The 24,114-nt window shown below is 41.8% G+C and overlaps 1 protein-coding gene across 5 annotated transcripts in view; it reads right to left on the bottom strand.

Annotated features, from left to right (window-relative positions):
• The window catches only part of Dgki (diacylglycerol kinase iota), a 459,452-nt gene that overhangs the window by 63,782 nt on the left and 371,556 nt on the right, over window positions 1–24,114 (bottom strand). For all 5 annotated transcript variants that reach the window (XM_057763104.1, XM_057763127.1, XM_057763112.1 and 2 more), the window contains 4 exons: window positions 17,868–17,937; window positions 14,072–14,112; window positions 13,139–13,266; window positions 10,416–10,538 (listed from right to left, as the gene is read on the bottom strand). In XM_057763104.1, the coding sequence (XP_057619087.1) occupies window positions 10,416–10,538; window positions 13,139–13,266; window positions 14,072–14,112; window positions 17,868–17,937 (362 nt within the window). The remainder of the gene's footprint in view (window positions 1–10,415; window positions 10,539–13,138; window positions 13,267–14,071; window positions 14,113–17,867; window positions 17,938–24,114) is intronic.

The raw sequence follows: 24,114 nt of genomic DNA, 5'->3' as shown, positions 1-24,114 counted from the left end.
AGAGGCAGAGTTAGGTTTACCTGCTTATTCAATATGGAAACCTGACCACCAGACAGCATGCGAGCATTTTAAATCCGTGAGGACTTACTGCAAGAATCAATCTTTGCAAAAGAAAAACATTTGTCTTCTTAAAAGGGGAAAAATGAAACAGAAAAGATCCAACCAAAGGAGACACGCCCACAGGAACCAGGGTGGCAGCCTTCAGAAGCGCTTGGGAAGCCCTAACTAAGAGTTCAGGTTTAGATAAAATCCATTTCCATTTTGGGAATATATAGCTTATTTTTAAATTGTATTACATTTATTTGGGTTGATGGGAGGTTGCTGCATACACATAGAAGCAGAAGACAGCTTGGGGGAGTTGGTTTCCTCCTTGTACCTTGTGGGTTCCAGTGATAAAATTCAAGTCCTCAGGCTTGGCAGCTTGTGCTATGACCCAGTGAACTACCTCACTGGTCCTTGAGGAGTTTTTAAAACCACACATCATAAAACCATGAAGCTCTGGTCTGTGAAGGCCAACTGAGGCCGTCGGGATTAGTACTTGAAGCTTCTAAGAAAGGTCAGTCATCTCATACAGTCTTGAGGAGGATGCTTCATATCTATGCTGGGTGTCCAGTAATTGAGAAAGCCTCATCCGGTAAAGACTCGGAACCCAGTTGTAAAATACAGAGAAAAAAAATAATAGGTAAAACTGTTAAGTTTTGGTTCTGTTCCTAAAGAGTTCTCCTAGGGAACTGAAGCTTCCTGTCCCACCCTCTCCTTAGGAGACTATGTCCACTGGAGTGGGAATCCTGATCTGAGAAGCCACTACCTCTCCCCAGTCCTTCTATGTTCAAGAATGCGGCGGCCTCTCCATCATATACCAAAACCATCCACAAAAGATAGAGGATCTTTGTGAGAAAATATGTTAAAGACCCAAGAATAATAACGACGGTAGGCCAGCAAAGTGCCCACAGATTCTCTAAGAAGAAATGGGCTGTTTGCCCAGCATTGTGAAGAACTTAGCTCCATTCTCCTATGAGAGATGCTCAGAATACTTGCCCAGCACTTTCTAGGAACACGAGGCGGGAATGAGACTGACTGCCACCAAGAGAGGGAAAGGAAGGCAAGGCTAGGTACCAGCTGGAACACTGTGGTGGCCTTGAGGGCACAGTATGTACTACGTGGTGTGAAGTGTGGAGTGTGTACTGCGTGGCATTGCGTGAGAAATCAGAAACTCAGAAAGAGAGAAGCACAGTCTAGTCTCCATCTCCCTAGTTTCAAATTGGGGTCTCTCTCTCTTATACAGATAGCTTTCTCTCACTCTCTTCAAAATTGTGGGCTCAAGTGTCGCAAGTTTCTCACCAGGAGTCCCGCTCTCTAAGCCCCTTCTTCCTATTTCCAGGAGTGACTCACACACCCGAATGTGTCCCCACCCTAAACATGCATCACTGGGATGCAGGGACAGTTATTTTGGAATTGTTTTGAAAATGACTGGCTATTCATTCTCTATATCCATTTGCTGCAATGACTCCCAAAGGCAAAGTAACAGAGAAAACCAGAGTTAGGGTAAAGTCTGAGGAAGCCTGAGGAAGCGGCAGCTGGACTAGCAGGTTTTTGTGGGGTCAAGTACGAGGGAGGAGGGAAGGTCGCCAGAACTTTGAAACAGGTCTTAGCATAGGAAACTCTGGACTCTGAGAACACAGGCAAACAGAAGGATGGGTGGGGACCAACTACATTGTGGTGCCTGAAGGCCTCCCTACTCCCACAGCATTGCTTCATCCACATGCCCTGAGGGATCGTCCCTTCTCTGTGGAGACAAAGGGTAGAACTAGGCTAGCAGTGAGCTGGCTCCTCGCTAACACTGAGGGGAGGGAAGGATGAAAGAAGCAGCTTGAAGGCTTCCTCCCAGCTCTGATTTGTAGCAGAAATACTTCATGGCACAGGCAGAGACAAAGAAGTCACATTTAACACAGTTATGGCCCTTGAAGGATGGTCGGAATTAGCCCTGATTCTGAGTGGTCATTCCTACATTCCCTTCTGTTGCCTGAGCATCCTGTTGCTATGTCCAGTGATGTGGTAGAAATCCCAAGGTATTGGGGCTCCCAAGGGTGTAGCTCTCGGAAGCATGAACTGACAGCTGACTTAGTGCTGGCTTTTGTTCCCTTTCAGAGAACGAGAGATAACTGTTTTGGACCCCAGTGAACTGTGCTTGCTTTTCTCATAGTATGGGTGCTGCCCCAGAATTCTCTAAAGGGTTATTAATAACTCCAACTAAAGAACTTAGCCCTTGGGAAGAGAGCACTATCAGTTGGTAGAACTAGCATCCCTTGTATGGATGGTCACTTGTTTTCGTTTGGACATTATCCTCCCTAGGCCGTATTCTTACTCCATTTATCAAACTGATGAGAGCCAGTACCATCCTGCCACAATGAGGTCCTCGGGGATGATCTGGCAACTGGATTAAAGAGAGGTGACTTACAAAAACCCATGACACAGAGCACCTGCTACTGGCACAGGGCTGCTCCCAGGGGGGATAAGACAGGCTGTGCACAGAGCCTCCACGTTTTGCACATTCCTGCAATCTCTCTCTCTCTCTCTCTCTCTCTCTCTCTCTCTCTCTCTCTCTCTCTCTCTCTCTCCCTCTCTCTCCCTCTCTCTCCCTCTCTCTCTCTCTTTTGCTCTCTCTGTCTCTGTGTCTCTGTGTGTGTGTCACTCTCTGTCTCTTTCTCTCTCTCTGTATTGACCAAACAGCATTCCAGATTCTGCATGCAGGCAGAAGTTATCACCATCTAGTTTTAAATGATACTGAAGCAGCTTCGTCACAAAAAGTCTCTAACATTTTGCTTCTCGTAATGCCTGGAAGCAAACTGTTATGGAAGACATTATCTCTGTTCTGATTTTATTCTTTATTTACATAATTGAAACGTTTTTACTTATTTTATGTGCATGAGTATTTTCTTGAATATATGTCTGTATGCTACAAACATGTAGTGCCCACAGAGGCTGGATGATTTTTGAATCCCCTAGGACTGGAGTTACAGAAGGCTGTGAGCCACTGTGTGGGCACTGGGCATGGAAATTAGTCTTCTAGCAGTCTGAGCTCTTAACCAAAAGCTACCGTTCCAGCCCCTCTGCTTTGGTTTTTGAAGGTTATCCTTACCAGTCCCCTGGAGTGCCTGTCCACTGTCCCCAACCTACTTGGTAAGCTGAGAAGAAGCCATGAGCCTTCTGCATGTAAGGGTCCCACACTTTGTCTTGCTCAGACATTCTCTTGTCTCTTTTGGCTAGATCCACTTATAAATGTCTGGGAGTCTGTACATGCAGAATGTTTAGATAGTTAGGATCCTATGTGCCAAATTATCTCTTTCTCCATTTAAAATATCTCTAAATGTCTTCAAGGACTAAATAATTAAGAAAACCCCAAATACAGATGTGGTATAGAAAGCATCTCATGGTGTAGGCTGCTGGACACCCTCTTTCTAGCTACTCTGCCTTTCTACTGAGCTCATGAGAATTGCCTATAACTCCTTGTACCTATCATCAGAACTTTCTACTTTTTAACCCGTGAAATACCACCATCTCCTCTAAGGAACGTGAGTACATCCTTATTATTTTGCCACATACTCTCCCTAGATCAAATACATTTGCATTGAAGTTTGCAACATAAAAATGGATTTCACAGCCAGACAATGCACTCAGAATTCTCCCTATTACTTTGCTGCAATGGGATCAGGATTAGACCCGCCACAGCAATACATTAAATACCTTTCTATTTTAGTCTGATGGGGCACCATTGCCCTGAAGCCCAGCCGGGCATTGAATTTGCAATCTTCTTGCTTCATCCTTCTGAGTAGCTGGGAAGGCAGGTCTGCACCACCAGGCCCAGAATGCCTTTTCTCTAACAGCCAACATTGATTCACTCAACCTTCAAGCTTTACTATGTGCTGCTATTCCAGATACAGCACACCATGTTGTAGCGACAGAATTAGCAATGTACAATTTGACCAATTGGGGAATGCATGTGATTTAAAGAAGGCTCTAGCTGCTTTTTATGCATTCCAACTACTGTTGCCCAGGTGAGGACAGGCAAGGCTGCCAACTTTTACAAAAGAAAAAAAAAAAAACTGAACCACTTAACAGTTATAATACTCCCAGTGCTGCAATTGTTGGTAAAATTTGGAACTCATAAAACTGGAAAGCCAGAATTTCCTGGCAACATTTTCAATAAAATATATGTCTTAATGTTGGGACATATTCTCCTAGCCCCACCCCCCCATTTTCCTTTGCAATGACAGTCAAAGCAAGAGCTGTTTACAGGGAATCTCTGATGGCTATTCTCCTAGGTGAACCTGGAAGCATGTCTTAATTTCCCCAAATGGAATAGGTCTTCTGCATGAATAATTTTTTTGAGAAGTGGTCATAAAAAGAAAATTAAAATATCTTATTAGGAATGTTTTACACATATCACATATAAGGATAGGAGATTCTTGTGTGTTTGGCTCTCGCAGGCAAGTACTCAAGGATGGCAAGGAGATTAAGGAGAGCAAAGGAAGATGCTTTCCTGCGTTTCCTCCAGCTGGGGTGACGAGCCAAGGTGAGTAGGACTTAGAGTCAAAGGTGAGCAGGGAGGGCACTCAACTGTCTCAGCCAAACACATGCCAGGGACTATCTCTCCTCTGACAGCCCCGATTCCATCTTTCCGCCCAGCTAAACCCCACACCCCACTAAGAAGATTAATTTTCTTCTTATCTGACTGTGATGCGCAAAGAGTTTTTCCACAGTCCAAATCCTCACCCGATCATCTATCTCCCTCCCAGCAACCTGGAGCCTTGGCAGTAAGAGCAACCCCCATTTTCAGTAGGGTTGGGTCATAACCTTATGTTCCCAGGGGGAGACTCGGGGAAGAAAACAGCTGCGAGTCAGAGGGCATGAAGTTATTTCTCTTCCAGCCACAAACATGTGAATTCGCAGAAATGAGGGAAGACGTAAGGGCTGCTATCTTGCTATCATGGCTGAACTGTAAGCTATGTAGAAAAGACGGATTTTTGAGTTCCCAGTATGATGGTGTGTTTTGGTTAACCCTAAATGGTTTCTCGGTTACAGATTTTTTAAAACATAGCCAGGCAAAGTGATGTTAATTATCGCAGTGTTCTCTGAGGGACATTTCTGTCACATAAAGAAAAAGTTGGCATTTACCAGCCCAGGTGTAATAGAAGAGTAAAGTAGGCCTGAGAATCCTTTCAAAGTGCACTGCTCTTAAAGCCATTTTCACTAAATATTCATGCTTTCCATACAAGAAAAAATAAAAAGTGGAATATAAAGGAAAGAACAAATACTGGTTTCTAGTTTTCTCTCTGCAGACATCCACTACGGTATGTATCAGTAGGAATTATAACCAACAGTTTTTATAAGATTTCCCCATTAAACATAAGCTTTTCTTACTTAAGCTTATACCTCCAGCACCTATCATGGCTACTGAAGGCGCCCAATAGTGATTGGTTCAGCTGTCCAATTTGTCCCCTGGAAGTAAGATAAAGTCGTCAATCAGACTTCACACGCTGTAGTTCAAGCTTGCTAACTGTGACTCCTGCCTGAGGATGAAATATTCCACCCATGGCAGAGATCCATCAGCCTTGATCAGCCAACGAGGTAACAGATAAAAGCTTCGACACAGGCATCTCCATGTTTTCCTAATGACTCAATTTCACTTCTTATGAGTGCCAGGTTTTGGCCTGCTCTGGGGCAGTTCACTACAATCTCACCCAGTATCTTAGACCAGGGCCAAAATAGACCCTTCTTACTTGTGTGACATTCCTCCATCTTGGACCTTTCAGGCTTAGGATCTGGAGGTAATAATATATTACCATAATACGATATAATTATGATAAATAAATAAATAGGTGTGCGCCATTCCATCAATTTAGGGGAGTCTCATAAGCCGAAAATTTGAAACCCGCGTGGTTATTATTACTTGGAAACTAAATCCGTCTCTGGTCCTCTGCCTGCTGACTTTCAATTGACTCAAATGTCAGTCTTCCCTGTTTTCAGAGTGCTCAGAGCATGCCAGAGTTTCTATCTCCTTTCTTATCTCACAGACACAGTGATGAACACTTCAAATAGATTGCTTGATTAAATTTAAGTGAACTGGATCTTTTTGGTCTTCCATCCGAACAAAATACAGTCTCACTAAGGGCGATCGTTGAGCAATGAATGATGAGGACAGGGATGTTTCTGTTTTAAAACAAGGTCTCATGCAGTTTGTCTAACTCGCTAAGTAGCTAAGGATGATCTTGTTCTTCTGATTTCCCTACCACAGTCCCTGGGTGCAAAGACACATTTTGAGAGGTGCTGCTATCGAACCCAGCACTCTGTACGTGCTACACAGGCAGTCTATCCACTGGGCTACGACTCTACCCACATGCCATTTTAAGGAAACTTTCTTAGACATAGAAACTATTCTGTTAAACCTTAAGGCAAAGTCATTAGGATCCTGACAGGAAAATGTGTCAGTCATCTCTTGCCAATTTAAATCAAAATCAGTTCTTCAAGGTTGCCCTTTACTCTGTGCCAGGTTTGAAGACAGCATACATATGTTACATACATGTTGTGTGTCCTTCGGAATCACAGACCCTCCTGGAGGAGGCATGTGCGTGTAAATGCATGTGGGTAGGCACGTACATACCTATCTAGGAATCCTCATGATTCCAAGTGGAAACAGCATGACCTCAACAAGACACAACAGAGACAAAAGGAGAGTTCCTCCTGTTCACAGTTTCCTTCTCACCATTCTTGAAGAAGGAAGGAGAATGATGCAGCCAGGAAGCTAAGTGTGTTCAAACAATGAGAAAACACTGAGAAGATCCAAGGGGGCTCGGGTGGGAAGAGCCTTGCAGTGACCTGAGTGCTGAGGAGGAAGACTGAGCTGGGGCAAACTGTGTACCAGTCTTCTCTCTTCTAGCCCTTGGAGGGAAGATTATTTTCTTCCAGAATACGGCCTCTCTTATTTGTGTTCTCAGAGAATCAATTTTTTTCAATGTAATTGTTAGTCATTTATCTTGTTTTATTCTTTTTGCTGTTGATTTATGTCTTTATCTTTATGTTTTCTCTTCCTGTGTCTTTATTTTTTATTGAGGTTCTGCAATCAAATGAAATACTTTGCATATTTGTATACAAATACCTTTTATTGATAAATGATTTAGAGTCATAAATCATTTGGTGAATGCTATTTATGATGTCAAAATTCTGATAAACAGTACTTTCAGTGCCAAGACTTTAAGGCTTTTGACTTGTTCTCCAGGAGTCAGTTGTTTAGTATCATCAAGATGTTGAAATTAAACCCATTTTGTCTCCACATTGTCTGAGGCTTAGGGCTGGAATACCAGATGCCAGTCTCATTGCAATAATTTCTCATGTTCTTTCCATGTATTTATTCATAAATATTTCCACTGCAAAGATACTTTGCAATATTAAGAAACTCCACAGTTTCTTAATATATATATATATATGAAGAGAGAGAGAGAGAGAGAGAGAGAGAGAGAGAGAGAGAGAGAGAGAGAGAGTACAGCACAGAAAAACACACTTATCAAGATGCTGCAACTTGGAGAAGAAAGGCTTATTAGACTTATACCTCCAGGTCACAGTTTATCATCAAGGGATGTCAAGACAGGAACTCAAGCAGAGGCTTGAAGCACAAATCCTGGAGGGATGTTGCTCTCTGACTGTCTTCCTGACTTGCTCTCTGGTTTATACGCTCAGCTAGCTTTCAGTCTAAGCTCACCTGCCCAGGAATGGCACTACCTACCTCGGGCTGGGCCCTCCTACATCAATTAATAAAAAAGACACTACGGTGAGTGTTCTATGTCCAGGGGATCCATAGATTTAACCAAGCAAAGATGAAGAGTATTTCAAAAAAATATTGTTTGTAGAGAACATGTATGGCTCCTGTTATTCTTCCCTAAATAATACAGTACCTCAACTCCTCTGTAGTGTTCACCTTACGTCAGGCAGTGCATTGAAACGGAAAGTGGATTATGTGCGAACACTATAACACTTTCCATAAAGCCCTTCGGGATCTGCTGTGTTCACAGAGACAGAGACAACTACACGGTCCAAACAGAAACTGAGAGCTCGTTCTGGTACAGGTTTAAGACGCTGGCTTGTTATGGGATGTGCTCTGTGCATTTGTAGTTCTTGGGAAGAACGTCCACAACCTCAGAAACAATCACTTTACATGTTATGAAGCATATAGCAATAAGTTCTCTAGAGAAAACTCCAACCACAAAGGACTAGATTGATATAACAGCCCACTCTCTGGAAATCACATATATACGGAAACACTCGGATGCTCTGTCAAGGCTTAATGTTTATTTCTGCAGATAATTAAAACTCTAATTTTCCAATAAGTCTGCCCACAGATAGATGGCTACTTATTTAGCCATTCACGGATGGCTGAGTCATCCCTGGTCACAAGCCCTAATACTGTACGAAAAGGAAATGGAAAAACACTCTGAATTGTAAGCAATCAAAATGCCACCCGAAACCAACAACACAGTTTAATTAAAAAGAGAAAATCCATAGCAATTCATTTTTTTCCTTTCTCCTCTTCACATAAGAAAATAAGAGGTAATACAGAGAAGTAATTAAAATGAAGTCTCCTTTTGCCCTCAGGGTGTCTAAATAGAACCTTTGCCAATGAAATAATTAGCTTGAGATTTCTCATTTTTCTCCCTTTGTCCTGGGGAAATTGCTTCCGGTCTTTCTTTAGAAACAATGCAGTGCCTTGCCTCTTCATTTAACTGAAGGCTTCTAAGAAGTTTAGTAATCCTGTTATTCTGTGCAAAGGTAAGATTGAATGTTATAAAGCCAATGTCACTATTTGGTTAGGACCTTGGACTGGACTGAAAAAAGGAAAAAGTCCAGTTTTATAAACGACAGTGTACTTCCACAACCTCTGAGGTGGAGTGATTGTCCTGAAGATAAAAGGGGGTGCAAACGAATGACCTCAGACTATAACCTCAGACTGCACCCTGGAATGTGTTCTGGCAGCAAACTATGAGCAGACAAGAAGATTCACTTAGCACAAAGTACCAGCCGCTCTCCAAAACTCCAAATGCATGCTACTTTCCAATCGTGATTGGACCTAAAGAGAAAGGACGCCTACAATACAGACCTATTCAGAGGAGCTGTGTCTGTTCACCCACACATGCCACATCCACACAAAAATAATACCCGCCTTGTCCCAGCTTCCTTTCTGCCATCTTAGAGAAGAAAGCATCAACCGTAGCTCCCAATTCCAGGTGACAGTCCATCATTGTGGGGAAGTCAAGGCGGCAGGGCACGGAAGCAGCTGTCACACCACATCCACACCCAAGGACAGAGAGAGGTTGATGAATGCATACGTGCTGACTGCTCAGCTAACTTGCTCCTCTTTAACAATGTCCAAAACCCTTAGTCAAGAAATGGCACCCACCGTTAGACAGGCTCTTCCCACATCACTTAACATAATTAAGAAAATTTCTCAAAGGCAGACTTACAGGTGAACTTGGTCTAGACAATCCCACACGGAGATTCTAAATTAAGTCAAGGTGACAAAACTATCACACCATCCTAGAAACGAAACCTACCGGGCAATACTTCACAAAGCACATGTGTGTAGATTCAGAAATTGAGATAAAGAAAGTGGCAAGTCCCAGTGGTCATATAACGAAAGTCTGCAAGTCCTTTCCTAACTATTCAAAACTCTCATGCTTGACTTTAGGGTGGAGTATGCAAGGGATCTGACATACTCTTGTCTCCAGTAACAAATGCACTAGTGAAGCTTAAAACGTATACAGATGCACAGTCTCCAGGTAGTTCCTTAGGAAGACAACAGAAGATAGAGATCCATCATGACCTGTCCTGCAGATAACCCCAAGCAAAGCGACACACCAAGAGTGACAGACACATGAGACAGCTTGATCACCACTGGAAACAGCTCATGTTTCAGGCCCTCCCTTACCCAGTAATCACGGTAACAAATGAAAACAGCAAGATCCAGTTTGGTGGCCTCTTGGCCCTCTGTCTGAAGTGCATGGTGCTTTAGCAATGGGGACTTACTTTAGTTTCCACCTCTGAGGAAGAACCAAGGGCAGTAACAATAGTCTATCATGTTTTAGAGTAACCCTGGCAAACAAAGAATGTGAGAGGGCTTCTCAAGTCTAGCATGGAGGTTTGTGTTAGATAGTCTGTGGCTCTTATGGAAGTAACATTATTCAGTTGAGCTGGTTACACCACACACACACCAATAACAACAGCAATAATTATGAAAAAAGAGGCCATGAACTTGAAAGAGAACAAGGAGGTATATGGGAGGGTTTGGAGGGGGGGGAGTGTGAAGAGAAAATGATGTAATTACATTATATCTCAAAACAATAATTATAAAATAGCAAGAGACTCACTGTAGTACTCTGGAGTGACTGAGATCTTTCATATCTGAGTCCTCATAGTGGGGTGTGATCATCCCCAGCCCGCTGTCACTCAGCATGCGTTTCCTCAGGGCAGGGTTCCACCAGTCAGACAGCCTGGGTTAAAAATGGTATCAGAAAGTAATTGCACATCTTACTCTATTTTTTCCTCATAATGATTGTGTTATAAATCCATTTTTACTAGATACATCCTTCATATTCATCATTTCTCAACAGTTCTGAGCTATCTGTATAATTTTGTCCTTTTTTATATTGATGAGGTATTTCATTTTGAAGATCAAGTCATTTTACTACACATGTGACATGAGTAAAGAATTAATGGAGCCAGGCACAGAAATTGACTTAGAAAATGAGAAAGCCCAATCTTGTTCTTACCATCTTTGTTTCTGGTTTATTTCCTGAAGACACTGCTGCTGAGAAGTAAGAAATCAAGGATGGATGGAAGGGCTAAAGGATCGTCAGGTCACTCTGTACTTCGTTCTAAGTAACAAAACTATAACCCGGGACAAAGCTGTCCCTACTTGGCATGGAAAGAATAAGAGGAAAACGTCCAAAGCCACCTTAACAGATGGTTCCATTCCTCATCAAATAAATGTTGGAGTCTTTATAATGTGGGGCAGACCCTAGACACCAGCAGCTGCCTCTTCTTAGTAGGATCATCAGACTGGATTCTCTCTGGTGAGTACATTTGCTTTTGCTCTGTGGTTATGGATACACAATCTCTGTTTGCTTTGAGTGCCTGTATGTGCTCTCTTGGGCATCCTGTATTTTGGCCGTCAATCCCATATATTTGTAAGCCGCTGTCTATGAAGCTTCACAAGGACAGAGACATTTGTCTGCTTTTATTTTTGCACTATTGGCTCTCACATGTTCACAATACTATCTGGTTTAACAACTCCAAGTAAGCGTTTTTGAATTGCTAAACATTTTTAAAATAACTTAGACATTTTACAAGATGACATTTTGGTAAACTCACCACAGACCAGGCATTGCGATTTTACTCTGAACGATGATAACTGTGCTGTCAATTGTTTTCAGAAACTTCTATGCTATGTGAGAATGCTTTTTGCTATACTTTCCTACAACTTTTCAGTTCTGACTTAGTTTCAAAAATTCTTTAAGGATTTATTTTATTTTTTATTTATGTGTATAGTGTGTATTTCTGTGTGGGCATGTACACATGTGAGTGTAAGTGCACACAATGCCCAGAAGAGGGCATAGGATTCCCTGAAGCTAGAATGTAATAGCATAAACACAAGGTGTGAATGCTGGGAACTGAACTCAGGTCCTTTGCAAGAACAGTGCACATTCTTACCTACTGAGCCATCTCTTCAGCCCTTCAAAGAGTGTTTTAGTACAGTTTTATGTGTAATTTTCCTTTACTGTTAATTAAATTTTGGGGAAATGTAGCTGTTTATTTAAATGATATGCAAATAATCATTAATCACTTTGATATTAATAAAAACTGAGGAAAAAATATCTATGAAATGGAACAAGTTATCTTAGCACATGAAAAGTAAAAAATAAAATCTGCTTTAGCTAAAACGAAATACAGGCTCTACCTCAAAAAGAATGTGGCTAAATGTCAGGTTTTAAACTTATTTTAGGTGCAAGATTAGGCAAATGACTTAACTGTGAGTCTCAATTTTCTTCTCTATAGACTTAGGATAATTGTAGACGCCAATTGGTAGGGTCATTATAAAATGATGAGACTATGTAACGAATGTCTACCATGAGCCCAAAGTCCTTTTGCCTGTGTCACTGTATTTACTCTACAACTAGTTCTCAGAGTAGGTGATGTGCTGGCTGGTTTTATGTCAACTTTAAATAAGCTCGAGTCATCAGAGAGGCAGGAGCCTCAGTGGAGGAAATGCCTCCAGGAGATCCAGCTGTAAGGTATTTTTTCAATTAGTGATCAATAGGGAAGGGTCCAGCCCATGGTGGATGGTGCCATCCCTAGGCTGGTGTCCTGGGTTCTTTAAGAGAGCAGGCTGAGCAAGCCATGGGGAGAAAGCCAGGAAGCAGCACCCCTCCATGGCCTCTGCATCAGCTCCTGCAGTCAGGACCCTGCCCTGTTTGAGTTCCTGTCCTGATTCCCTTCAGTGTTGAACAGCAATGCTGAAGTGTAAGCCAAATAAACCCTTTCCTCCCCAACTTGCTTTTTGGTCATGGTGTTTCATCACAACAATAGAATTTTTGACTAAGACAAGGTGGTATTTTTTCCACTCACACATGTGGAAAAAGCTTAAGAGAATTAATTCTCTCTGAAGGAAGAGGAATAATACAAGAGTGACAGGAATAATCTAGATTCTTTGTGTCGAGCAATTTAGAAGCAAGGCAAAAAGAACAGAACTAAATCACCTATGCCAATGTGTCATCTAGATAACACACCAAATAAAATTCATATAGATTCACAGATGGGAGTTTCAGTATTTCTAGCCCCAAGAGGGAGAGGTTGTATAACAGTAAATAAGGTTCAGACAAGATAAGAGACTGCCTGGGCATGAGGGTTCCTACACAGCCATTCAGAAGATGGCCTTACAAAACTAGATGCATCTTACTTTAAGGAAACATCAATAAATCTGAATTCCAAATGTTTTTATGGCATCAAAATATCAATTCCAAAGTCAAAGGAGATATAGAAGTCATACCACAGCCAGTGGATACTGGCACTGAGCAAGAAGAAACACACTCACCCTGAGGCCTGTTCAACCACCAGGTCAGGCATTCCTGGAGGGGTCCCTGCCTGCTGTGACACCACCATATCTGGGTCCAGAATAAAAATCTCATCATGAGAAATCTCCATCACAAAGTGCAAATGTTCCTAAGGGAGAAAAGCAAGCCTGTCAGGGTGTTGACATCACTACCTTCAGAATAAGGAATGAACCGTTTAACACACCAAATAAATCCACTGTTTCACAGGAAGTTTGAGCATCTGCCATTGCTTCCTAAATTAATAAAGTAGCAGATTGAGGACAATGGGAGAGATGACCGCCCTGGTGAAGGAGTCACACCTGACCAGGATCCTGTTAAATGGAACAAGAAAAGACCTTTCCCCTGCTTCTTGCCAGGTGCAATAAGATGCAGCATCCGACAGGCTACCTGGTCCAGTATGAGCACACAACAGTTTGTACTTCTGCCCCAAAGCTAAGTGGCCATGGTTAAGAAACAGCTGATTTTCAATGGGTTCAACATTGTGTAAGCATTTTTCCAGGAAAATCTCAATAGTGGGGAGAGTTTTTAGCCTTGGGTAAACATAATTTTTCTCCATTATTAAATATGGGAGAGTATTAGTAAACCAAATCTACGTCGTCTCCATATATACCAGCTAAACAAAAATGCATCTAAAAAGTGTAAGCATTGCCTTGGCTGGATTACAAGTACCATGTAAATGAAAACTTAGAGTGTGATAATAATTATAATTCAAGTTATTATCTATTCTCATTGGCCATTTCATTGAGCCCATGAGTTACAGAACACATGCAGACAAGAAGCACTGTTATACACACTGTCCTACAATCTGGGAACGCTTTAATATTTTCATTAGCAAAATCTATGAGACTGACTACCAATACAGTGCACTGACTGAGAGACAGTTCACTTTCATAACGAAGCTGGAAAGAACTTACCTGAGATCTGTCTATTCGATAAAAGCGGTCAGCGGAAGTCGCTAAGGGAAAGAAATGCACAGGACATTTAGATTCATTTACACTTGTCATCAGATTTACACCTTTCCTTCCTGCAGCACAGTCAATCTAAACCTTTGTAACAAGCATGTTATGTCCGTGGCCAGTCCCTAAAAAGATTAACAACCATCACTTCTATGCTTTGACCACTGCCGTTCCAAATGATGCTTCTAAGCCACGCTGTTAGAGTTTCTCTGTATAACAGCCCTCCTAGCTGCCCTGGAACTAGCTCTGTAAACCAAGCTGACCTCGAACTCACAGAGATCCACCTGCCTCTGCCTCTCAAGTGATGGGATTAAATGTGTGTGCCACCACCTCCCGGTTCACTTATCTTTAAACAATAACTCAAAGCTCCAGTCTCTGTGAAACTATGACAGGGAAAGCAGAGCAGAGGTTCCTCCATCTTAAATTCTTGCTGAGGTCATTTCAGTCTTAACTAAAATTTGATCTCCATGAAGGAGAATCCCATGGAAAATTACCCAACTCCATTATAGGGACCCAAGGTCAAGATGGCCCAGTTAACTTAGCTACTCTTAAATTGCCTGCTTGAGCAGAACCACCCTCCCCTCTTCAACTACCTGCTTATCTTTGCTTCTGTCATACTACTTTCTTACACAAAGTCCTACCTGCAACTGCTGATTGCGATGCCAAGATATGGTTTTTGGCCTTCAAAAACCCTGTGCTCTGAACACTCAGTGCTAGAGTTACATCCTGAGTACCTGAGTGTAGTCCCAGCTGGCTGAAATAAAGCCTTTCAGTTGGCTACAAACAGTATCTGAGTGGTCATCTCTGGTGGGCTCCTCATAACAAAACTTTCCTCAAACCCAAGTTCCTACAGCAGAAAGTCTGTTGCTCCTAAACCCCATGTCCACTGTCATTTTGCTTAAACCCTTCACAGAGACTGTCTTCAAAGAGGACTGTGGGACTGAAACCCAGCATCTTTAAAGGACTCTCTTTCACTTATTCTCTTACGTCTTTAAGAATAAGCACAGGGCTTTAACCGAGGGGAGGGCTTAATATTTTATTAAGTAAATAAACCTACAAAAGAAATTATAGTTAGACAGACATCCCAGGAATGTGACTCTCATTTTGGAAAACAACTTGAAGATGCAGGCCAGAGACCACATATGGTCCAAAAGAAATCATTTCCCTTCCATACTCTGCCCCTAGAGACATGCCGTAAGGAAGCCAAATGACAAAACAAAGATTAATGTTTAAGCAATCTTGAAATGGGGTTGGGTTGCAGCTGTGATTTGAAAGATAAAACTTCTGAAGTGTTTTTGAAGTTATTTGATTCTTCTTAATAAAAAAGCAAAAAACTAGGTATTTCTAACAGAGCCCAAATATGAGAGGTTTTACAAAACAGACCAAAAGCAACAAAAAAGTATAGAATACAACAGATAAAAGGATACAAATATTTACTCATAATCACAAAATTTCAAAAACATAACTCTCTGGCTTCCTTCAGTAGCAGACGGGAGAGGGTGCAGAGCCCCACAGCCAGACATTATGAAGAGACAGTCTAAATCAGGGGTCTCCATTGTCTCTCTCCTTGGAGCTCAGGGAATTCAGCAGAAGAGGGGGCAGGAGGATTGTATAAGCTGGAGGAGATGGAGAACACCAGGAGGCCATGGCCTGTTGAGTGAACTAAGTAAGTCATGTGGACTCATGGAGACTGAAGTGATAAGTACAGGACTGCAGGGGTCTGCACCAGGTCCTCTGTGTATGTTATGGCTCATAGCTTGGTGTTTTGTGGTGGTGTTTTTCCAACAGTGGGAGGAAGTCTATCTCTGACTCTTTTTTTAGAAAAATATTTATTTATTTATTATGTATACAATATTCTGTCTGCGTGTATGCCTGAAGGCCAGAAGAGGGCACCAGACCTCATTACAGATGGTTGTGAGTCACCATGTGGTTGCTGAGAATTGAACTCAGGACCTTTGGAAGAGCAGGCAATGCTCTTAACCTCTGAGCCATCTCTCCAGCCCCTATCTCTGACTCTTTGGCCTGCTCTTGGGTTGCTTTGTCTAGCTTCGATATGAGGGCTTTTGCCTTACCTTATTATATCTTGTTTTGCTGTGTTTGGTTCTTGTCTCTTGGAGGCCTGCTCTTTTCTGAACCAGGGGAGAGGGCAGGTTGCAGGGGAAGGGGAGTGATGGAATAGGGAAAACCTAGTCTGGATGTATTGTGTGAGAGAGGAATATATTTTCAATTAAAAAGAAAAAGAAAAAAGTAACTAACTCTCTAAAGGAAACTGGACTCAGAAATGGGAGAATGAAAGTCCTCCTTAAAAACCTAAATATAAACCGGGCAGTGGTGGTGCATGCCTTTAATTCCAGTGCTCAAGAGGCAGAGGCAGGCAGATCTCTGTGAGTTCGAAGCCAGTCTGGTCTACAAGAGCTAGTTCCAGGACAGCTAGGACTGTTACACAGAGAAACCCCATCTCAAAAATCCAAAAAAAAAAAACAAAACAAAAAAAAAAAAAACAAAAAAAAACCCCAAAAAACCAAAAAAACAAAACTTAAGTCTAGAGCAATCTAGTCCCAGCAGGATTCTTCTCTGTTCTTTCGACTATGACTTCAGCCTTGGTATCAACCAAGAATTTAGTCACAAAAGATTTTTAATACATAAATATATCATCTTGTATGCCAACGTAAAAATTAAAAACAAATGTTCAAAACAATAAAGAGAGGTTTACAATACAAGTCTCATATAGCAAAAACAGTTTCATAGTTAAAACCATTATCCATAATACAATTTTATCTAAGCATATATATGGAACATAATGACTTGTGTAAATATTTTCTTGATTTTCTTAGATACATACTAATTCCTTGTGCTTTGGGGAGTGAGAAATGATTGTGTTTCCCACTGCTATGGATTAACAGGAATTGGAGGGAAGTCTTCAGTCAGCTGAGTTGGGAATGAAAGCTATATCCTGATTGATGTGTGCTAGGTTTGGTAGATACAAAGTGCCCCACAATACAATTAATCCATATCCATTCCACCCTCAACCCCCTCCCCCTACCAGCATCCTCTCAGATGGACACACTAGTAAACAAAAGGGCATCATCAAGGAAACTATATACTCATGCAGACAATAGAAACGTCAACTAGCTACAGTGGATGGTAGCAAGAATGTATAGAGATGAAGATGTATTGCAGCATAGATAATTAGGTGGGAAATTGAAATTCCACAACATTTAGGAAAGTGGAAAGGCATGAGATGGCAAGCAGACTCATCAAACAACTACACAGTAACTAACCCCATTATGTGTGCAATATGTCACATTCAGCAGAAAAGTTAACAGATGCAAGTGAAACTCCCAGCTTCCCACACATGCATGCACTATACGGAAGTGACAGCCTTACAAAACTAATATGAACACTCCAAGGCGTGGAGATAATTCAGGAATGAGTGCTCATTTTGTGATTACAGACTGTAGTTTCTGGCCCACACTAATCTGGGGTAGGCACTCAAGACGATTAGAAAAAAGATAATGGAAAATGATAAAGTGGTAACATGAAAAATGTCAGTTTAAACAAGATGATGCTGAGGTGCTTTGAGGGAAATGACTTCAGGAAAGGTCCAGGGACATCAGCAAGTCTACATCATTGGAATGTAAATGCCAATCACAGCAAGCCTTTGGGAACCAACTTTGTGAGGAGCTGCTGTGGCAGTCACACCTTGTCCTGCTGCTTCCCCAGCCCAGTCCCAGGCAGGTCCCCAAACACTCACCATCTAGGAAGCACCACCGTGGGGACAGCCTCTGAGCTGAGAGCGCCCTGGGGAAGGAGGTTTCTTGGTCCTAGAAAGAGATGCACAAGTTCTCATGGCTCCAGTTGAACGACAAAAGGCTGCCCTCCCTCCTCTTCCTTCATCACAGACTGGGAGTGAGCAGTCTTTTCTCAGAGCACTACCAGAGCAAAGAACAAACTCCCTCACAAACTTCCAGGAGAGATTCCATGGCTGCATCCAATATTGAGAAAGGACCTATGCAGAGGCTCACTACAACTGGAGAAAGTGCATTACTTTCATGCCTTAGTGAAGCAGAGAAGCTACCTGCGACTTACGTTTCCCTCCCTATGTTAGTAAAAGGGATGAACACAGATAAAATGGGAAAGGTTTGAACTTTCTCCACCAGTCAGACAGGACTGTGTGGAAGAGACTAGAGAAGTCATGTTTAGGTAGTGCTAGATCTTCAGGGGACTTGGGGAGCGAGTACTACATAGAGAGGAATCCAAGTTCATTCTTTGTTGAGTCTGCCTTTGTCTTCAGCCCCGCCCATCCAAGATTGCAGGATGTAGGAAAGGAAAGAATCACTGTGTCAGGTTGTCCTTTTGGAAACTCATCTGTCCCCCACCGAGCCACTAGCAATGCACACTTCTACCTGAGTATTCTCTGGACTTCTCACTTCAAAGATAGCCAATACTTAATCTTACTTGAGCCAGAGGCCATCTCATAGAAATGCATTCTTTCCTCTAGCTTGAGATGAAAACACTTCCTCTCCAAAATTCAACATTTTATAGTTACCTCCATCTTTCAAGAAACTTCCTCTCTGGAACATTATTAAAATCCACTCTGCCACTCTTGAACCCAAGCCATTCTCTCTGTGCCAGTTTCCTCTCTCTAAAGACAAGTGGCCCTCAATAGATCCTACTTCATCTTCTGATGTCCTGCCAAACTCCTGGAACATGCAGCCTGTTCCTCTCACTTTCAACTCCCAGGTACACATTGGATCATCACTAGAAATAAATCTTTCAGTATCTTCCCAGAGAGTGCCAAGAACACCCCCTCACTACCTGAGTTAATATTCTGGGTCTTCGCAATTCCTTGGAGTCATTGAAGGACTTGCTTTCTTTACTTTTATTTATTTTTCAAAATTAAAAGATAATAACGCCATTTCCCCTTCTCTCTTTTCTCCCTCCAACTGCTCCCATGTACCCTCCCCCTCTACTCTCTCTTAAATTCATGGCCTCTAGCCTCTTTTTCTAACAAGCACATCTTGTTATATACTTGTAGGTATATAATTTCAGAGACAACCATTAGGTGGTAGATAACCAGTCTGGGGGCTGATACCCAGAGTGGACTATTTTTAGGCCCTAAGTGTTCTTTGCCTGGAGTTCTTTGTTTATCCTTAGTCCATTTGCAAGGATGACATCTGTTGGTGTCTTCCAGGTGGAGACTAAACTACAGGGACAGAAGAGCACACTGGAGCCTGGAAGGTGGAAGAGGGAGGATTGACTCCTCGTGTTTCCAAATGTGGAAAAGTTAAGATGCACCCCACTGATGATTCCTGGAAAGGGGTGCTAATTGTTTTCAACAACACATGACTCAGAGCCGTCTAATACTGGCTGAAGTAAAAGTGAAAACTCAGTGACAGAAACAGCACAAGTAAGGATGACCAGCTCTCCGCGGGAAGACACCGGGACCTTGACTGCTATTGACAATTTTTAAAAAGTTTCTATTACAGGGAATGCCCACAGAAAGCAGATATGCTGAATATAAGGTAGACTTGGCAGTGGAAGCCATGTGTGTGGCTGGCCTGGTGTATACTGATGAGACAAGGAAGGAAAACGGAAATAGCAAAGGAGGAATGATGAGAGCCAATCAGAGGCCATCCGGACTTCCTCCTGAGTCAGGAACAGCAAGCAGCACCAACCAGTGGATGGCTGTTAGCATAGAGGCTGTAGCTCTGCAGAAAACTGCAGGGGGATCCACAATCTGTTTAACGTGTTGTTTGGATGAATCTGGTGCTTGGTGAAGAGCCATGGGTCTTAGCGGGGTAAAAGAGATCCATCTTACCACTAGAAAACGTATCTAGACGGAGAGTTCTGCTCAAATAGATTATACAAATCAAAGATTGATAGAGGAACGATTGGCCTCCCTTTGGGTTGTCACAAAAAATATATCTTTATGCATCTGATTTGTAAAGCTATAGAGGCAGAATCTGAGCTGGCTTTGTCAACTTGCTGGCTGAGCTAAGTGAAATCTCGGCATTTGTTCAGTATCCATGTTTATGAGAACTATGCTTAATGCTTTGAGAATTGTATTTTGACACATGCTATCTGGATCTAAAGAAACTTAAGGTCTTTAATATATTTTTATAAAATGTGTTAGGCCACCAACACCTCGTAGGTTTTGGTAAAAGAAAAAGATGACTATATGCGAAGAAATCTGAAATGATTTGAAATGTTTATTGGTAGCTGTGAAAAACTAATAAAGACATTAAGCAAGATAACTGTCTCCTCAAATAACAGAGTGGCTCAGACACCCAGCATGCTTTCTGAATCGTAATACTATTTTCTGTAAATAACATTCAACAGAAAGAGTATTGACGCACTTGACTTCCATTTTTAAAATATAAGGATATGCAATGGCTCCCCTCCCCCACCACACACTAAATACACATAAGAATACTTGTGAAAATTTTGTGCTACTGTGATAAGTCCATGTGCACATGCATTTTCCAGGAGAGATGAACTCAATTTTCTACAGACTATCAGAGTAATCTCAAATTCCTGCAAGGCTAAAATAATCTAAAATTCCTATTCAAATAATCCAAAATTTAGGTAAGAAGAAACTCAACACAATAAGAATAACTGGATCAGTAGAAACACCTTAAAATATCCCAGGACTCAAAAGCAGGAACTGCTGCTTCAAAGCTGAAGGGAACTCAAGGTTGTGGCTATTCCCTTAGTGGGAATGCGAGTCAGTTTCTGACCTAGAAGGAGCCAATGGCCTCTTCAGGCATTCCCATCAAAGTCCCTCAATCTATTTGCATTTAGAGCCTTAAGTTCTCTATATTGTCATTAATATTTTTAATTGCATCTATTGGCTTTCTATGTATGGGTGCTTTGCCTGAATGCATTTCTGTGTACCACGCGCATGTCTGGTGCCAATGGAGACCAGAAGAGGACATAGATCCTGTGAGACTGAAATTGCAATCAGTTGTGAGATGTTATATGGGTGCTAGGAATTATACCTGGTGGTCTTAAATATTAAGCCACCTCTCCAGTCTCTTTTATTGTCATTTTTTAAAGGAGAGAAGATTTAGATTGAATACAATATAGCCTTAATGAATGAAGTTGAGTAGTATATCATTAATGACAATATAAAAATCTGTATTAAGAAATCAATTTTAATGAAAAGGAAAAGAAATACTTGCTTGGTGAATGAAGATCTGGCTGTAATTTTTGGAGGCGGTTAGAAAAACAAAGATAGAGACCTGACTTCTCTGGGATGCTACCTTGAAACAGTTATGTATTCTCTCTAAATGAGCTCATAAAAGAATAGCTATTAGCATAATGAGGTCTTATGCCATGTCATTAGCAGTCCAAAGAAAATGTAATTAATATATTCTTAGATATACACTGAAATTAAGCTACCTATTTTTTTTTTTAAGTGTACATGTGGAGGACAGAGGAGAGAGCTCAAAGGGCACAATGTTTGCCTTACGAAGACAAGGACCCAAGTTCAGATCTTCGGCACCAGGGTAAAAGCTGGACGTCACAATGTGTTCCTGTAACTGTAGCATGGAGGGGCGGAGACACATGTGTTCTGGAGCTCACTAGCAGGCCAATCTGGCTGAAATGGCAGGCTCTAGGTTCAGTGGGAAACCCTACTTCAAAAATTAGGATGAAGAAGTGATAGAAGAAGACATCCTGCCATCATTCTCTGGCCTACACTACAAAGGAATAATACCTGCACTTGCGCGCACGCACACACACACTCATACCTATGCCATATACACACAGAGAAAAATTTACAGATACAAAAAAATGTGTAAAGTTATAAAGTCATATAACTGGGAGTGCTAGTATGTGATGGTAATCCAAACACTTGGAAGGTGGAGGCAGGAGAATCAGAAGTTCAAGGCCAGCCAGTTTTATGTAGTGAGTTGAAACCAGCCTAGGCTACATGAGACCCCGGGTCAATAAAAAATGTAAACAACAAACAGACAAAGCCATGAAATTTCAACAAAATACTGTCCTTGACACACTGAGACAACAAAAGTTATAACTTGCCTTGAATTGTGTAAAAAATAATGGTTCAATGTAGTAGACCAACAAAATATAAAACATGCAGGCGATCAACACCCTATAAACAGAAAAGCAGTGACAAAATGTATAGGTGCTGGGGCAACTTCTCATTAACCACGGGAAACCTGGGGTGGTGGTCACTGGCATTTATTTGAGTTGAATGACTGAGAAAAAATATTTATGGTGGAGAATACTGCTTTCGAAAAGCTGTATGAAACCACCATCATTATCATCATCATTGCAAAAGAGTTAATGTAACAAAAAAAATTTCTGTCTTTGGGGTATTTAAATGTCACAGGGAGATGAACGAGGAGAGAGAGAAAAAGGCAAGAGACTGTCCATGATCCAGCTTCAGTTAAGTACCAAGACCAGAGAATCAGAACCCTGGTCTCCAGAATGCCAGCTTTGAGGGTCTGACCAAACCCAGCCCCACCAACAACCAGCTGAGAGTGTTTGGGGAGGGCTCTTAGCTAGTATGTGTCTTAAAGGCCTTGTTTGTACAATGGCCCTTGTAGCATTTAATCCTGAAGTATTACAGAGAAATAAATGAAATGTGTAAAATGCTGGATTGTTGTCAGCGCCACATTCATATGCACTTGCAAACATCTGAAGCCATCAATGCCCAGAGAAAAGAAATAAAATCCTGTTGCCTAAGGCAATTTCACCTTTAGTCACATGAGGAGCTCATAGGACACTGGCTATATTCCCAACCAGACCCTGTACACGGTGCTGCCTTGGCACACTGATGCCCCAGGGCCGTCAAACTCAGATGAAGAAAGATTCAAGGAAAAGCAAGAAATGCCTAGGAGAAGATCTGAACGAAGAATGGCATCAAACAAAGGCTGAAATCATGCTGCTTGTTGGCTTGGTTCTTACAAGGCTCCTCGTACCCAGCAACCTCACAGATCTTTGTTCTTTATGAGAACAAATGTGAATTACTCCAAAAGGGGGGGGGGGGCATTAATCTCCATGACAAATATCACCTATTACTAACAGCAATGCTTTTCTGAACAACACTGATTCTTCCTCTTCCCCGTCACTCATAATTCTGCTTGCTGGGTGCTTATTTTCACAAAAATCAAATTCTCGTGTGCTAACACGGTTAGCCAGTTGTTACACAGCTGTAACATGATTGTTGTGGTGATTGATTTTTTAAATGCTTAGTAATTAAATCCAGCAAAATTCAAGATATGTCATCCAGGGGCTGTAGAGTGAAGCTTGGCACACTATCTCCAACAGGGTGACACCTCACCCACCTGGAGCTCCCCTCATTCCTGTCTGAATCCACTTCGGGAATTCCTGCGTACCCAATATGCCAAGTTTCAATTTCTTTTCCAAAAGCAAGGCCATTTTAATTATGGTTTTAACTTATTTCCTGGCTATTGCTACAAAGCCACCAATTTCAGGGGAACGATTTTTTAAATCTGCGGCCAAAAGAATCAAGAGTCAGCAGAGGACATAAATTATGAGTGAAACAAAAGGCTTAGCTCACATTTCATAAAGCCCTTCCCTTCCGAGGATGAAATGCATGGCTCAAGTCTTTGGTCTGAGGCAGCAGACTTCAAATAGCTCTGGTGCAGATGGATGACTGAGCCGTGCCAACAGACACCATCCTGAACCATCTGGCCCAGTTAGACTGAGCTCACTGACAAGATGTCAAGGGGAACAGGCGGTTGTTGACTTTCTCTCTCCTTGATTCCTCCCTTCTTCTCTTTGTCTTCCACCTACAGCTGATGCACTGACTCAACTCCATTACCTAGGACTGAAAGGAGGAACACAACAGCCATCTAGAAAATATTCAATAATCTGTGGAGAATTTCAGAGGCTGATAACTTATCTTCTTTTCTAAACTGTGAGCCACTCCTTCCCCACTGCCCCTGATTACTTTCTTTTAATTTTATACAAACCTGGCTTTACATATATATCCTTTGATGACTATAAAT

The sequence above is a fragment of the Chionomys nivalis genome, chromosome 1 (genome assembly GCF_950005125.1).
Source record: "Chionomys nivalis chromosome 1, mChiNiv1.1, whole genome shotgun sequence".
In the NCBI taxonomy this organism is placed as follows: Eukaryota; Metazoa; Chordata; class Mammalia; order Rodentia; family Cricetidae; genus Chionomys; species Chionomys nivalis.
This window is presented reverse-complemented; position numbering and strand designations above follow the sequence as displayed.